The sequence below is a fragment of the Seriola aureovittata genome, chromosome 15 (genome assembly GCF_021018895.1).
Source record: "Seriola aureovittata isolate HTS-2021-v1 ecotype China chromosome 15, ASM2101889v1, whole genome shotgun sequence".
Lineage (NCBI taxonomy): Eukaryota > Metazoa > Chordata > Actinopteri > Carangiformes > Carangidae > Seriola > Seriola aureovittata.
In genome coordinates, this window is record NC_079378.1 from 6632753 (window position 1) to 6649491 (window position 16739).

At 40.2% G+C, this 16739-nt stretch overlaps 1 protein-coding gene across 1 annotated transcript; it reads left to right on the plus strand.

Annotated features, from left to right (window-relative positions):
• The first annotated feature begins 202 nt into the window (after positions 1-202).
• On the plus strand, positions 203-7013 carry slc46a3 (solute carrier family 46 member 3). Its single transcript, XM_056398314.1, has 6 exons — positions 203-317; positions 869-1090; positions 2033-2915; positions 3754-3837; positions 4068-4224; positions 5782-7013. The coding sequence occupies exons 2-6, from the start codon at positions 902-904 to the stop codon at positions 5879-5881; spliced, it is 1413 nt and encodes a 470-aa protein (XP_056254289.1). The 5' UTR covers positions 203-317; positions 869-901; the 3' UTR covers positions 5882-7013.
• Positions 7014-16739: the final 9726 nt, after the last annotated feature.

Consider the following 16739-nt stretch of genomic DNA (forward strand, 5'->3'; position numbering starts at 1 on the left):
TACAAGCTAACTCCAAAAAAAGTTCCTGAGACGTAATTCAAATACCTATTAATTATATCCAATAAAGGGCCGGATGCAAAGAGTCACAAAATGTTCTCGTCCAGTTTTAGTCATGACTGACAGTCACTCTAATCGAATAAGCGCACGTCTCTAAAGACTGCTGTCCAATCGTAAACAGTGAGGGGCGGGATCTCTGACTTTCATAACAACGCCGTACACTTTCACATAAGAGAACAGTCCTGGTCGAGCTTGTATTTACAGTCATTTACTGGCGTGAATTTATTGACAAAGACATGACCCGGGTGACTTTCTGAAAGGTAAGTGTCACGCTGCATCTTCTTGTCAACATAAGAAAATGGTAAAGACTACACTGTACATATTGACCTGACCCTGCTCATCCAGCAGCAGTCTGTATTCACAGGAACAAACTATATGGGTTATTAGCTTATATTCCACTTTATATTTGAAATTGTTAGATAATGTTGAATCGATAGTGTAGTGCACACTGCGTCCTCGACGATCCTCAAAAGACAAAAAACAACCTAACAAAAATATTGTCTGTACTTCCACGTAGACCCGATCCTATGACTTTAATTAATTATTGAAAGAGGAATGATGTGGATTTCATGTGTTTACTGTACCTGAATGCTGAAGTGTTGGAGGTTGCAACAATAGAAGAAATATTTACTGAGCTGTGCATATCCTTTTATTTTCTAAACTATAGTACAAAAATAATGCAATATCTTGTGTATACACTGCTGATGCTTTAAAGACTCAGCTCATGTCTGCTCACATATGGATAGTTAACATGTCTTATTTTTTACCCTATCATCTGTGCTTGTGTTAATCTGTAACTGTATTCTCTTAGCCTGTATTTCAGGGAATATTGCAGCCGGCGAAAATGAAGGGCCTTTTCCTTGTAGAGCCTCTGGTGGCCCTGTACGCTTTCTCCAGTTTTCTCATATATCCTCTAGTGCAGCAGTATGTGTACAGGAGGCTCTGGCAGGAGCTGACAAACACCACCTATCCTGTGTCTGACAACACCTCCAGATGTGCGACAAACGGCAGCAACCATTCAAGCTATCATGAGGTGAGCCATTACTCACTGGATGTAAAAGAGCATGCATTTAAGTCACTCCAGGTAGAAGGAGAATCTCATTTACAAACATTTTAGGGCTTTTTTTCTCCCCGTCTCCCCCCGTCTCTCTACTTAAAACATGTTAAAAATGAACTTTTACAGTGTCAACATATTACTTTTTCACTGCTGAAATTTTTTTTATTGATTGTCAGTATTATTTAAGAACTGTAACTTTTTTGTTACTCAGTCTTTATTTTGCCATGGTTTCCTTGTGGTGATGACAAGGAGCTTAACAGACAATAATGCTTCTTCCTCAACTACACTTTGAGTCAACAACTATCCATCTGTATTCAACCTTTACAGTCATGACACAGCATACATTTTCCAATATAACCCTCTGAGATTCTCTCTTGCAACACTGCTCAGGTTAAAAACAGCTGATTCAGCTTCTGCATCATAAGGTGGAAGACTTGTGACTAAAGTCTACTACTACTCCTACTAAATGAGGTCTGCAGTACAATAGGATTTAGCAGAAGTATTCTTCTGCAAAAATAATTTTTTTTTGCCTGTATTCATAGAGGAAGAATGAAACACTACAGAGAAGTGAGACGAAAGACACTGATCTTTAAATAGTCACTTTTTTGCACCTGTTGCACTGTAGGAAAGCTTTGTTCATTTTGGCCCTGAATGAGGAAACGCTTAAACAAAAAGTTTACAAAATGCACACATCAAGGTGATTCCATTCAGTGTTGGTTTTGTGACATTAGATTGTAACTGTCTTGCGTTGTGTTGGTTGTAGGATAGTTGCCAACTTGAGGTTTGTTATTTTGCTTTCTAAGACCTGCTGTTACAGTTTAACCCAGACAGTCCAGTGTCAACCCACTCATTTATTTTTAGACTTAACCATACTTGATTTTTTTGACTCAATCGTGCTCTCTCTTTCTGTGTGTCCAGGAGGTACAAAGACAGGCATCTCTCTTCTCCCTCTACACAGAGCTCTTCTCTACAATCCCCTCTTTGGTTGTCACTCTCATGCTTGTGGCCTATAGTGACCGGGGAGGACGCAAGATCACCATCATCATGCCCCTGATTGGCACGTTGATCTACACTTTGGCCTTCCTGACAGTGTCCTACTTTGAGCTCAACATTTACTTGCTCATCGGCTCTTCGCTTCTCAGCTCTCTATTTGGCGGCTTGGGCACGTTTCTCGGGGGCTGTTTCGCCTACATAGCGGACCTGTGTGAGGACGGTCGACAGAAAACGCTGCGCATGGCCGGACTGGACATGATGATCGGCCTGTTGGCTGGGGTGGCTTCGATATCAACAGGCTACTTCCTGAGAGCTGCAGGCTTTAACTGGCCTTTCCTGACCTCTGCATTGTGCCAGTGTTTGATCCTACTCTATGCGATTTTCATCCTAGAAGAGACTGTGAAGAAGACTCCAGCTGATGCCATTATTCTAGATGACGCTCCTCAACCCTCAGCCCTGAACCAGATGACCTCCGGGGTCTACAAGATGTTAACAGGTGCCAGTCGCAGGTGTAAGACTGTTTTGGTCCTCCTGATGCTCATCTTCGCCAGCTTCTCCTTCGCTTACATGGGTGGGATCTCCTTGATGACTCTATATGAGCTCAATGAACCACTATGCTGGACTGAGATTTTGATTGGCTACGGCTCAGCACTGTCCACCACGGTGTTCCTGATCAGTTTTGTGGGCGTGTTCGGGTTCACGTACTGTGGTGTACCACAGCTGCTGATTGTACTGATTGGGATCCTATCTGTCGCGTCAGGCATGGTCCTGGTGGCGTTTGCTAAGACCACTTTACTGATGTTTATAGGTGAGAAAAAGTCCACAAGAACTACTGTGTCGCTTATACCTATAATGTGCAATATGTGTATCAGTTCTTTACAACGTCAAACATATACTTAAACTGAATTAAAAGATGCATCTGGTTTACGTTAAGCGTTCCCTATTTTCAGAGTTCAGTAGTTGAATAGTTTTATGAGGACAGTGGAGAATTAGAAAATAATTTCACCTTGTACTGTATGTCAGATGTTGGAAATTGCACTGTGAAATCATGCACAAGATTTGTGGCCTTTTAACCTGGTTTAATAACCACCTAATATGCCTCAGTATTGCTAATCCTCATCTACGTCATCTAAAACAGAACATTTCTATTCATGTGGCTTTTTTAAGATATTACATGCAAATTAACGTGTGTAAAAAGACAGCACATATAAGAATAAAACAGATTCTATTTGCAGAAGAAATAAACAAAGGACACATGATATAAAACATAAATTTGCATAAATAAAAATTAAAGGCTAGCTGCACAGGTTACTGATTGACAGAGCTTATCTTTCCTATCACCTTTACAAGGTGTAGAAATTGTTCCAGGGTTACAGTATCTTGTATATATTATTGCATTTTAAGCTGACAAGACAATATGATTATAATATATTATCATTGCTTTATTTTAATTATCATGTAGCCAGTATCCAGATGAGAGGACTTAAATCTGTACATTTTTATGATGTTCTGCACAATTTTTGCAAACATAAAACTCAGAAGTATGAATTTACTGTTTGTAATTTGCATTTTGATTCTGTTACATTATAGCCACTGCACTGTGATGTGTAATATAATGTGTGTTTTCTGTTATTTGTTTACCACAGTGAGGGTGCCAATGCTTCTGTCTATCATGCCTTTCCCTGTTCTGCGCTCAATGATGTCAAAGATCATCTCAAAGTCTGAACAGGGTAAGTGGGCTCTCCATGGGCCGGAGAACCGTATCGTGTCTGTGTGTTTGTAGAGTCAGAGTCCAAAGTTGCTTCATGATGCATGTGAAAAAACACAACTCTCCTTTTTCCTTAGAGGAAAGGGGTGTATCTTGAAACTATACTGCTTGATTTTATGCATGACACGTTGTTGTGAGTCACCCTCATCACTACTTAAAAATAGTTTTTCTTCTTTCTATATTCTCCCACAGGAGCCCTGTTTGCCTTCCTTTCCTTTCTGGACAGTTTAACCAACAATGTATCAGCTGCAGTCTTCAACAGTGTCTATGCTGCTACGGTGGCATGGTACCCTGGCTTCGTCTTCCTGTTGTCTGCAGGACTCTGTGTCATCCCTATGTTTTTCCTGGGGTAAGTTCATCATGTTGCCAAAGTACAAAACACAACATTAGAGGACCACACCAGCGAATAATTAAGCCTACATAATACAACCATAAGTGTCCACACTAATTTCCTATCATCACAGTTTCCCTATTGTTTTTGTTATGTTGCAACACATTGTAAGCAGGAACCATTCTCTACTTTCAGGACTGTCCTGCATGTTGACTGCCCTCCGATATTTAAAAAATAATATTGTCCTGATAAAAGGATTGCATTAATGATCTATGATTGCTTCTTTCAAAACACAGAACTACAGTTAGTGGTACCTGCTGTTGGTCTCTGTGGATACGCTTCAGGTGTAGGGCTGTACTCTGTGGGTTGAGTTTCATTACAAACACAGTTGCTTTTCTGCTGAGTCACTGTTTTGCCAGTTTTGCTTAACTAGAAAAGGGAAACGCTCTGCTTGATTTAGGCACTCAGAAAACAACAACTCTCAGTTCCTCATTCCTGCGTTCATCTCATCCCACTTCCCTCACCTAACGGCCTCCTTCTTCGTATAGTAATATAAATCTCTGACATGCACAGTACGTCTTTAACCTTGCGTTTTGACTTATGCACCGTTAACGTTGATGCGCCGTCAAATGAAAAAAGGGAGGAATGGCCACAAAAGGATACTTATCTGAGGTACACTGCGTTCTTACGTGCTGCTGAGTCAGTCTGGGAAGTGTAGCGTATAAGTGAATTGACCTCTGTCACATGCACTGCTTCTTCTGTTACATAGTGGGTAGTTACAGAATAACAAAGCCACAACAACAAAGCAATCTAAGGCCAGCATGAGCTCCACATCAATATCCCTGTATCTTTTAACTGTTTACGTATCGTGAGGCCTGGCCACTAAAACACTAGATGTAGTTTGTTACTTTAAAAACACATAAAATCCATCTACGCTCAGGAATCAAGATATTGATATGGGGAATAATAATAATAATAATAATAATAATAATAATAATAATAATAAACTTAAAATGTAAAATGAAAGTAAAATTAGATTGAATGATAATAACATAAAAATAAAAAATAGAAATAAATAGATAAAAGAAGTTAAAAGTAGATTACATAGAATGCATAAGATCAAGTAAGAAACTTTTTCTTTTAACAAAAAACTTTTCTTTGTACACCCTTCTGTAAAACGCCACCTCGGCTCTGAGGCAAACGGCAGTAGAGAACCTTTTTTCCCAACAGATGCAAATGCACAACAGGTTTTGATGACAGCTCCTGTTTCAGCCTTTTTTTTTTCTTTCTTTTTTTTGTTTTTGAATTCTCTTTTGTACTTTTAACTTCCTTAGTTACATTTGTTTGCTATGGGGGACTTCCAGTAATATGATTCCACAAATTGACATGCATCTTGTACTGTTTGTGTATGCACCAGGTGATATTTATATTATTACAACATGTTCCAGTTGAGCCTTATGTCCTGTTGTAACATGTTATTGACTTTGAAATGTCTCGACAGTTGCCCAGTGTAGTTGGAATCTGTAGAGACAGTAATGTATATGCCTCTCCTGTACCTGTTTGTCCATGTTTCAGGGTGGTGGGTGTGATCGGAGTGGATGTGGCAGAAGAGGTCAAAAAGCCAGAAGAGGATGCTGTTGAAGATCAGAACGACAACAGTCCTCTTATCAGCTGAGTCACACTGAACTGCCAAAACCTCATCAGCACTTTGTTTGTTTTCTGTCTTTCAGTCATTTAGTCTAAGATACTTTTTCCCAAAGTACCTCAATGACTCTTATATATGACAATACAGGTTACAGATTCATCTCTTGGGTTTTGATGCTGTGGTAGTTTGTGCTATCTCCTGAAGCAGTGATTTTTTTTCTTTTCTTTTCTTTTACAAGAACATTGTTGAATTAGATACACTTCAAGATGGTAGCATAAATAGGATACTAAGTATTTCAGTGAAGGGATAATAAGTGATGTACATCAGAAGTAACAGGTCTTCCACAAAGAGTTGTGGGTTAGCATTCTCAGACATTATCTATACCTCAAAATGGCCTGACTTTGACATTACTTATATATTCAAAAGGATTTAAAGTGTTTTGTTAAAGTTTTACACAGTGATATGATTTGCAGTTTTAAAGATATTTGCATTCAGAGTTCCAGTTATGAGCTGATTCAGGTCTTCGTCCCTCTGTCATTCCTTTTGTAGTGCAATGTTAGTTATTGTCTTTACAAAGAGCTCCACTGGCACTAAATAGAAATTTCATGCAGTGCAGCAACGATGCAACATAACACGAGTCCCGTGTAAAACACAGCTACAGTTTTGATGCATTTTATTCACTAAAACCCACATAAAAAATGTAAAAAATAAAAAATGTAAGAAATATAAAAAATAAAGAAAGTTATCACATACATGTGAATGTGAAACTAATCAAAACTGTGGAGCAAGTAAACCAGAGAGGGAGGAAGGGGTTTTTTAAAAGGAACCCGCTACTCTAAGCCTCGGTGAGAGCTGGAGGTAAATATAACATGTAAAAGAGTGAATAGTTTATTAAATTGGACGGGAATATTCATTTCTGTATATCCAGCCTTTTCTGTGCCAAAATGATTAAGTTAAGTTTGTTTGTTTTTTTGGGGGGCATTTTTATTTATTTTTACTTTAGTAACCACACAGATGGTAAAAATCTGAGTGCAATGTTGTCTTTGGACTCGGTTACAAATGTTGTATCATAGAAGTATGTTTGGAAAAACAGGGATTTTTGGTGGTTTTTTTTATATATCACTCTTAAGTGCAAATAATATAATAAATCAAATGAAAAATGTTTGTTTTGTTTTTTTCCTGTGGCTTCCATTATTTTTTTACTATGTATTTGTATAAGTACAAAAACAAAAAAACATCAAGTCTAATGTTGAGGAAGAGAATACCATCAGGGAAGGAAATTTAACAAATTAAACCATAAACTTAAGGGTTGGAAATGAATCTTAAACAACAAGCTGGCCTTTGCGAAACCAGGGATACAATCGCGTTCACAATCGCAGACAAAACCGTTCTCAGCCTAGTTCTAGACCTCTGAATTGTGTCTATATCTCTGATTTGTTTCACTTGATTCAACTTGACTGAAGAAAATGGAAGTTCAGTCTGATTATTCTCACTGTGCCTAAATCGCTCTGTGTCTATTCAGATCACATACTGGAACAAAATATTTTTACCTTAATGAAGGAGATTGTTTTGTTTTTCTCTTATATGTTACTATAGAGCATTTGACAACAATTTGTGCCCATTTTCTTAGGTTGTCTTTAAAGTTACGGGCTCCTATTTTCACACTAGTGTGTTTTAATAGGTCTGTATCCAAGGAATAAAATAAACTGATTCAAATTCCCATGCAGGTTAGGAACAGAGCTGTTTAAATGATCGCTGTCTTTTCTTTATTCACCACTAGATGTCGCTCTTGATCCAGGCAAACTGACACACAGGCACGCTGCACACCTACATCATCAACAGCCAATACCCTAGACTTAAGGATATAATGTATATCACCAGTGTTGCTCTTTTTTATGTTGTGATTTAAATCATGAAATTTCTAAAGCTTCACAATGTTTCCCTGTAAGTAGAAGCCCCCTATATGAAGCCTATACATTCCTTTTCATTATACATGCTGAAGTGCAGATGGTAAAGATAGAGCAGTTTTACTGCTCTGCTCTGTAGATTCTCTGGTTTTTCTTGGGTTACAAAAGAACTATTGATGACTTCACGTTCAACCATAACAAACTTTATTATCCTGTCAGTGCAGCTGCAGTTTAATTTAATGGTCTGATAACCACTTAAGAATTGTATCCACATAATGTTGTGCTCTGCAATGAAAGAAAAGTAACGTTTCTGAGCAGGATATAAATCCCCTAGTGCAATTAATATACTGGAAATTATGTAGGTGATCAATTAATGTTGATTAAAGTAAAAATGAATGACCTATGTGCTCTTAACTCTTTTCACACAATTCTTCAGGTCAGACTTGTTTTATTTGTTTTTCCCACCACCTGCCTTTGTCCTCTACACAGACGGGTCATCAATGTTCCTGCATGCATGTGTGTGAATCTGCTTTTCTTGCGCTGTGTCTGGTAGAAAAAAATTTCAAGGAAAGTATGTAAGCACGCAAACGATGTGCGTCTTATGGAAGATGAATGGACATCTGAAATACTGGCGGGGATCCCATCAGATTGCATGGCTGTGTAGTTACTTGAACATTGGGTTAGTGTGGAAACAGAGAAGCATGTAACCAACGCCTGACACTACAAAAGATGAATGAGATCACGTGAATCTGCGCTGAATATGCCTCATATAATCAGATTAGACCTACACACGATGCATCACAGGGTATAGTTATCGCGTCAGCTTTAAATTGGGTCGGGTATTGGTGGGATGAGTCGTCTGCATATTGATCTGTTAAACTGTGCTGAGAGATGTGACTTAGGGAGGATGGGAAACCTTCATGAAAATGGAATAGGCAGCCATTTACTTCAGTGTGAGAACATGTGGCAGACCTCCTTGCACCTATAAGAAAAATAAAATCTTGTTGCTTTTGAAAATTGTTGAATCAGAAACATGCCAGTGGAAGTGTGTGTAATTTCCTTTTTTCCCCCCTTTTTAAAAAAAAAAAATGTATACATGGCACGTCAGTTTGAATTGGCTTCATCCACGGAAACCCAAATGACGTCTGATCATAATGTGCAGTTATTTGATTTCCATCCTCAAGTCTTGAGAACCGTGACTGCAGCTTGATTGTAAGGTAATGCTGACACTGAGTCTGAATTAAGCTCGGGGCGCTGGAGGTTACTCGAGGGATCATCTGAGGCAGGGCTTGCTTGGCACTAAACGTGAGGTTTCTGGTTGAATTAGAGATGGAGGTGTGGTGAGCAGTGACGATGGTTTCACAAGCCAGGAGACTGTTTTTTTTCCCAGGGGTAAGGGGGGGAGACAGTCGTGGTGGCTTGTGTGTGTGAGTGTCTGGCGTGTATGGGGTCGTTGAGGATTAAAGGGGAGTTTGACATGAGTATGGTGGAGCATGGAGGAGAGGGAATTGAGGGTCTTTGGTTTATGGTTTCCAAAGTAGCTGAGTCAGCAATACGATCATCTGCGCCACACCACATCACATCACCAATAGCCTGATCTCTGATGTTGATCCAGGAAGTTGCTAACAGACCTCTCTTTATCTCAACCTTCTGTTCCTCAGGATGAGATAATTCACTCCAATATAAAAAAAAAAAAAAAAAAAACATTTGAGGTGGTTTGTGCAACTGGATCTAAGGGGGGAAATAGAGGGGCTTCCCAGTCCAGGGATCATTTGATTACATCAGGGTCGACTACATATTTATTTTCAATCTCAGTTTTCATACGGTAAACAGGCGCAATAGCACAGGGAATAAACTAAACTATAAGACTGACAGTTAATATTAATGTGGGTCGATTCTGTTTTTTACCCAGGAGAGATTTTGCTCACTGCAAAAAAAAAAAGAAAAAAGGAAAAATCATGTCCTAAGTGTTTATCTACACTTTACACAAGGAAACTGCCTCATACAGATACATTTATATACAACTTCTCTGGGACACTTCCCTAAAAGGCACTCTGACAGCAGCTGAGGTAGAGCAGAGCATTATCAAAGCTGCATTTTCCCAGGCAGGTTATGAACTTCATGTTTGCAGCTCAGAGTACCACAACTAGGAATGTAGTAGTGTTTGCACTGGTCTTGTTCAGTGCACGTGTGTGTGTCTGTGTGTCTATGTGTATGAGTGTGTGTGTATGCATCATGCAACAAACATCCAATCCTAGATAGGCACTTGAAATACCACCCCCCCTCCCTTTTTTTCCTTTCTACAAAGGTCACACTGCTGTGTTGGTCTTCCCCCTGCTGGCAGGCCCTGCCATGTGCTGTGTATGATGTGTGTTGGTGATTTTTTATTTATTTATTTTTCTTTTCTGAAGCTCTGATCACTCACTGCTCCACACATGCTAACTGTGTGTAGGCTGTGTGAGCGTGATTGTGTCTGCTTAGCTGGATGTTTGTCAGAGGTCAGGGAGCTGTGTCCATGATTACTGCCACTCACCCAGGGTTATAATCACTTATAGGTAAAACAATCAGTGTTTGAATTCCCAACTTTCTCCTTATTCTCCCTTCTTTTATCCCTTTTCATCACTGAGATCAACACATTTCCCCTACCTGCTTCTGCCCCATCTGGATTGCATGGCTTCATGTGGTTACCCACTCCCTCCACAGATGTCTTTAACCAGTCCTAACTGCCAATAATGTCTATTCCCCTGTCAGCCCTACTACCTCCCTCCTCCACATCCTACTCATTTTCTCTCCACCACTTCGCTTAAAGGAATTGAGGGGCCTTTTATGATCTGTTTCAAATATAGATCCAGCAAACCGCCATTGTTGGCACATGCCTCAACCACAGACCCCTCTCCTTTTTGCCATCTCCATCCATACCATGCTTCAGACTCCAGAAGTGGTTTCACAGTGAAATCTCTACCACCACCGCCCCACCCCCCACCCTACATATCTAATGTATGGGTCTCCTGCCCCCTTCCCTTCTCACTCAGACACATAAACGCAGCCAGTATCTCCATTTAGCTGCTTCTGAAGTGCTATCACAGCAACATAGCACCACTATCAATACTATCAAACAGTACACACAACCACTAAAGATTATATGTAGCTCTAATGAATCATATTAAAAATTTGAAGACTATAATCATGGACAAAATGATTACACTATTGGAGTTACGTCCATAATTCTATGTCACCAAAATAACAACACGCCATTTACTAAGGTGAGTTATACTGGTTACCAACCCACCCCACCCACTTATGAGGTTGTTAGCTGAAGGGTGTTGTTTGGTGGTGCCATCCCGCTGAGACCACAATGATTACAATTTAGTACATGAAATCCACGTCATTTGTTCCGCAGAGCAGCGTTCCCTTCTTCAGCCTCGCCGGCTGCCGGTGAGACAGACCCTTAAAGGAATGGCAACCCCCCACATCTCTGGAACAGTGGCAAAGTAAAAGGTCACAGTGACAATCAATACACTGCTCCCTGCTCGCCTGGTCCTGCTTTAGTGCGTCTACTAATCAGCCGGCTGCCCGGATTGGAAGAAATGTCAGGACTTGATAATCAGAGAGGAGTGGAAAGGAGAATGCTTGACTAACAGTGATATATAGGCCATATTCAGTAACTGTACTTTTAAGGGATTAAAGTGACCATTAGTGACACTGTTAATGTCATTATCATGCTTCTCATGATTTCTTTGCAGTTCAGATTCTTCTTTATTTTGGTCTTTTCTCTGGTCTCAATTTCCCCTATGGAGGTTTTATTGTCTCTCTGGGTATATTAACAGCAACGTGTGTCTTAAGTGAGTTCACACTAATTGCATTAGGTTGGGGCGTGCTCTTAAAACACACACACACACACACGCACACACACACACACACACAAGCTGACCAAGAGAGGTATCTCTGGTCAAATCAGAAGCTCTCCACTTTCACTCTGACATTACGGGGACCACAGAGCCAGTAAGACCTTCTGTTTAGCCGCACTGGCAAACAGTAAGCCAGCACGTTGCGGAGTGCTGTGAGCGCGCACACTCACATCTGTATTTATCAGATTTTCTCTGACCCAACCCATGCCTCTGTTCTTTGCAGTGAGCTCATTTTTGTTTTACAGCCTGCAGTCGGCTATGTCTGGTTTTCGCTGGTCTATTAATAGACATTTTCATTTCGGTTTGTATTAGCACGGTTTCTGCAGCGCTCACAAGCATCAGGTTTCTGACTGTGGCCTTGGAGTGGAAACTGTCTGCAAAAAAAAAAAGTTCAAAAACAGTATAACCAGCACAGGATATGTCAAAAAATATTTTCTTAAAGATACCCAGAAAATTCAATGGCCCAGTACATTCAGTCAAAAAAGAAAAAAAGAAAGAGAAAATGATAAAAATGTGTTTTTTATATATTTGTTATTGTCAACAAATCCCATTAAAAGACTAAAACCAATGATGCTTTTATCTATTTCTCAATACTTTCTGATTTACCCACCGTCCCTGTGGGACTCAGCCCCAAGCTCATTGGTTCTTACTAAAAACGTAAATCTTGGTCACAAATATGTCTTCATGTATTTAGGCTAAGTGTCTCTGTGACTGTGAGTGCTTTAGTTTTGTGTCAAAACCTCCACAACCAACAATCTCTGGCTAGAAACCCCCACCCCCCCCCCACCCCCCGTCACTGACCCTTTAAATATTATTGTTTTGCTTTCATTTGTCTGAATTAGCAAATCCCTCGATGTTCAACAATGGAGTCAAATGATACATCTGGACCAAGTTTTAATGAAGGCAGTTATTTGAGATGGATTGTATTTTGTCTATCAGGGCTCAGCCATGAACCTAAACATGACAGAGGAAGTCTCCATCACATTCGGTACAGAGGGAGATGATAGTAGATGGATTGGGGTTGGGATGGAGGGGACATCGGGATATCACGGTGAATTTATTGTTCGTGTGTAGTCCCGAGGGATTCCTCCCCCTCTCTCCTGTCTTTCTCTACAACAATGAGAGATTTCTTGGAGGGAATGCATGCAGGCAGAGTGAGGCTACCGCAGTGTCCTTGAGACTTTCTTTGTTCTGACTGAGGAAAGGACTGGGACATAAACCTCCTGGAGTGTGTAAAGCCTTGTAGCAGCGGCATCCGCAGAAACAGAAACTTTTCCAGCGAGGAAAGCCTCAGGACACAGATAGTATCCCAGGGGCTGTTTCGCCCCTATCTTCTTTTCAGAGGTCTCTTCTACCAGCTGTTAAGACTTACTTGAGTCTACTGGAACACTGCTAACATCTGTCCCATGTCTGCCAGTGATTGATGTCAGCCATGTGAGTGATATCAGCAATATCACAAACACACATGAACATATGCATTTACAGTACAGGGAACACATGTGCCCATATACATGACAGCAAATGCTGACATCCAGACGTGTGCACACGCTAGCTTTACCGACTGTTGCATAACAATTCAAGCACTGGAAATCTGTAGGTACTATCTGTATTTGTTTGTAGTTTGATGACTAAACATTTATCCGTCCGTGCTTTAGAAGTGAGTCAACATGTTCTGTCATCACAAGGATTACATAAAGAAAGAATGGCGACAAAGGATTGATGTTTAATACTGTATAAGCCTGGTGAAAAGCAAAGCTGCTGTGGTTGGTGGCGTGGGAATGTGTCATACATTTGCCAATTTTAGCTATCTTTTTTCTCACCAAAACAAAAGCCAAGACTCAAACTCCTACTTATTTCAAATTATTTTTATTGTTTACTTCCCCCCCCCCCCCAAAAAAACCTGTAACCTCAATCCAAAACTTAAATAAAGCTGTTCAAGTTGCTAAATCACAATTTACCACAAAGTTATTTTACTTGCTGTAATATAATCATAAGATAAGAACCGTTCACCCCCCCCCCCCCCCCCCCCCCCCACACACACACACACACACACTACCGTCACTGCTATTCGCAGTCTTCAGTCCAAACGCTGTGTGCTCATTTCCTGAACTTCTCGGAGATCATGCTGAAAGTTTGTCAGTCAGAAACTATGTTGATATGAACACTGTAATGTGAGACATGCATCCAAAGGCACAATCATGTACATTAAACAATAACAAAGTTAAAAATCCCTATCTTATTTTTTTTGGATAAAAACATATAATAATAATAATAAAATAAAGTAAATATCATCACTGAGAAGGTCACAGCCACTGTAAATTATAAAAATAACTTGAGGCCATCTTTAAAATCAGTGAAAACCATAGGAGGGCGACAAGACATACGTATATAGATACACTATGAAAAGTTGTGATTGAGAATTGTTTGGTATAGCTTGAAGTTTAGGCTAACTGTGTGGAAAAAAAAACTCCCACCCAATCAGTCAATCAGTTTCTGGCAGAGTAGCTGTAAAGCTAAAAATAACCTGTGATAACTCCTCTTTTTATTTATTTATTTATTTATTTTTTTTACAGCCATAATAATTCACCATAGTGTTAGCTATTCCCTCCACTGAAATGTCCACATAGTCACCTGTTCATTCAAGATGTCATAGATTCTCCCGCTTGATGTACAGTATATATAGTGTTCACTGAGTGCAAACAACTGGAAATATACCAATCTCTGTCTTCCAGCTCTAAGTATGGTTAGACAACATTTTCAAGAATACACTTTGAGACCTCTGACACACACACACACACACACACACACATGCAACAACAGTGGAATATCTGCCGACCCCGACCAAGTGTGGACCACTGTTTCTAGTCATTTTATGGGCTGGGACATAAATACATAGAAATTATATTGTTTTTCACGCTCAAACGACTTGCTTTGAGAAATATTCTTTCTCAAAACAGTCATTTAGTGTTGCACTCTATCAGCACTAGTGTGGGCTAATGGAACGACTTTCTCGAAAGCCATTGAAGTGTGTGATTGATAACTATATACTAAATATTAGCAGCTCTTAATGTAGTGGGCTAAACCTTTAGCACTAAAGTTTTATGATAGTTGCAAAACTCTTCCAACATATTTAAAAACCTCCGTCCCACCACACCACCCGCTGCACTGGGAGCTTCTTTCTGAGTGCTTCACGGGTGTCGGACTTCAAAATTCACTGAGCCTTGTAAGTATTGAACCCACATCCTCAAAAGTTCCAAGAAGTTCCCTATCACATTATTTGGTCAGAGACACCTGAGAGCCATTTATCAGAGTAGTTAAGTCTCTCATCTGGGTGTTGGACGTAAAAATTCACCAAGGATTCAACCCACAACTTCAAAACTTAAGTAGATCTTCTAACACCCTGAGCCATTTGATCAGCCACTGCTGAGTTCTGAGAACCCACAGCATCAAAACGTCCAAGCAGTCCTCTATTACACTGAGTGAGCTGTGAAAAGACTCTTGACAAATATTTGTTAGACCCTTCTGAGTGTTTACTTCAGTTCAGTTCGGTGCGGTGTCCAAGTATCGAACCAGAGGATTGAACTCAAGATGTGAGGATATGAAATTGAGCCTTACGGGGCTCCGTGAATATCCATCTCCTGAAATGATGTCTGAAAAGTGATCAGAGAGAAGCTCCCGATGTGAAGGGGACCTGGTCGTTTGGTGGGTTTGTACACAACCATAAGTCTCCAGTCTGTGCAGTGTCTGGTTCGATTCTACCCCATTGTCCACACCTGGATCATCAAAACACATCCCGCTGCAGAAGGCCCCTCCGAACTCTCCAGAGAAATAGAAGCAGGGGGTTGTATGTGCAACACCATGAATGACTAAGAAGCTTGAAACTAGTTAGGACATCCACTAAAATCTGTTAAATAGCTCCCATGTAGGGCTGCAAACCATTCCCATTATGGAGGAGTGTGAAAACACAACATGTCTGGGTGAGTCGTTAAAATCCCTGCTCCAGCCTGGAGAGGCAGTGCTGAGTATGAACTTTGACACTCCCAACACCTGCAGGTCCGATTTTGGCTATAACTGAAATAACTTCATCAGTTTTGGACACAATTATAGCATGATTTAAGGCATGACCAACAGTGGACCTCCAGAATACCCCCTGCTGACTCACCAGTTCACTGTTGGTGGATGTGTAATGACGGGGGGGTTCACTGCTGGATATGTACGTAAGCGCGCACACACACACGTGCACACATGCAGCCTCAATGCATGTAAACTTGCATGCAAACACATTTACACTAGTCTGCCTCACTCGTTCCCAAAGCCATTAATGTCGCATTTGAAGACATTATATTTCTTTTCTTTCCCTACAAGAAAAAAAAAAGCAGTTAAGGCTTTCGACTTCTGCACCTGGAAATGTATAAACCCTGCCAAGATGTTTCCTGGATTTCAGCTGTTACATGCTAACCACCACACTAGGAGGTGAAACCAGATGCTTTAGACAGGAATTTAATCCTTTTCTTCCACAATACTCACTGATATGGAAATGACCTTTGTGGATAAAATAACTTAATTATAAACTAAATGTTCAAAAATCCCAATAAATGCATGCATGAGATCTAATCTTTTTATGGACTGAACGTTAGTGTTTGGAACAATCGTTTGGGGTTTCCTCCAATTACGTGAGATATTTTGCCTGAAAAGGAGCTGGCTGCTCGTCAGCTTTTGACTTTACATGTGTTGCCATTTTAGTGAACTTTAGTAAAAGTGAACTTATGTGACCCAAATTATCTGGCTGTGGACTATTATCTTACCAGCACCAGATGCAGTTTTTGTGATACAGCTTGCACAGTGCTGACTGTGATGTTTAGCAGTGATGCATAGAGCGGTGGTTAACCTTCATTTGACCTTATTGATTATCCTCTTTATCAGCCTGGCCTGCTTATATCCACTGGTTAGCGTTGCTTTGCAGTAAAATAGGAAACAGAAATGACTAGTGAAACAGAGTGCTGACATTTCAGCAAAACATGCAGCAACATTTAAGAGCAGAGAAATTCTGTGTCAACACTGACCAGCACTTTT

Bases quoted from the DNA above. Each gene is read 5' to 3' on its own strand.
- slc46a3 (XM_056398314.1), top strand. From the start codon at position 902: ATGAAGGGCCTTTTCCTTGTAGAGCCTCTGGTGGCCCTGTACGCTTTC. The intron at 3,838-4,067 runs GTAAGTGGGCTC...ATTCTCCCACAG, and splicing joins CATCTCAAAGTCTGAACAGG to GAGCCCTGTTTGCCTTCCTT. The intron at 4,225-5,781 runs GTAAGTTCATCA...TCCATGTTTCAG, and splicing joins ATCCCTATGTTTTTCCTGGG to GGTGGTGGGTGTGATCGGAG.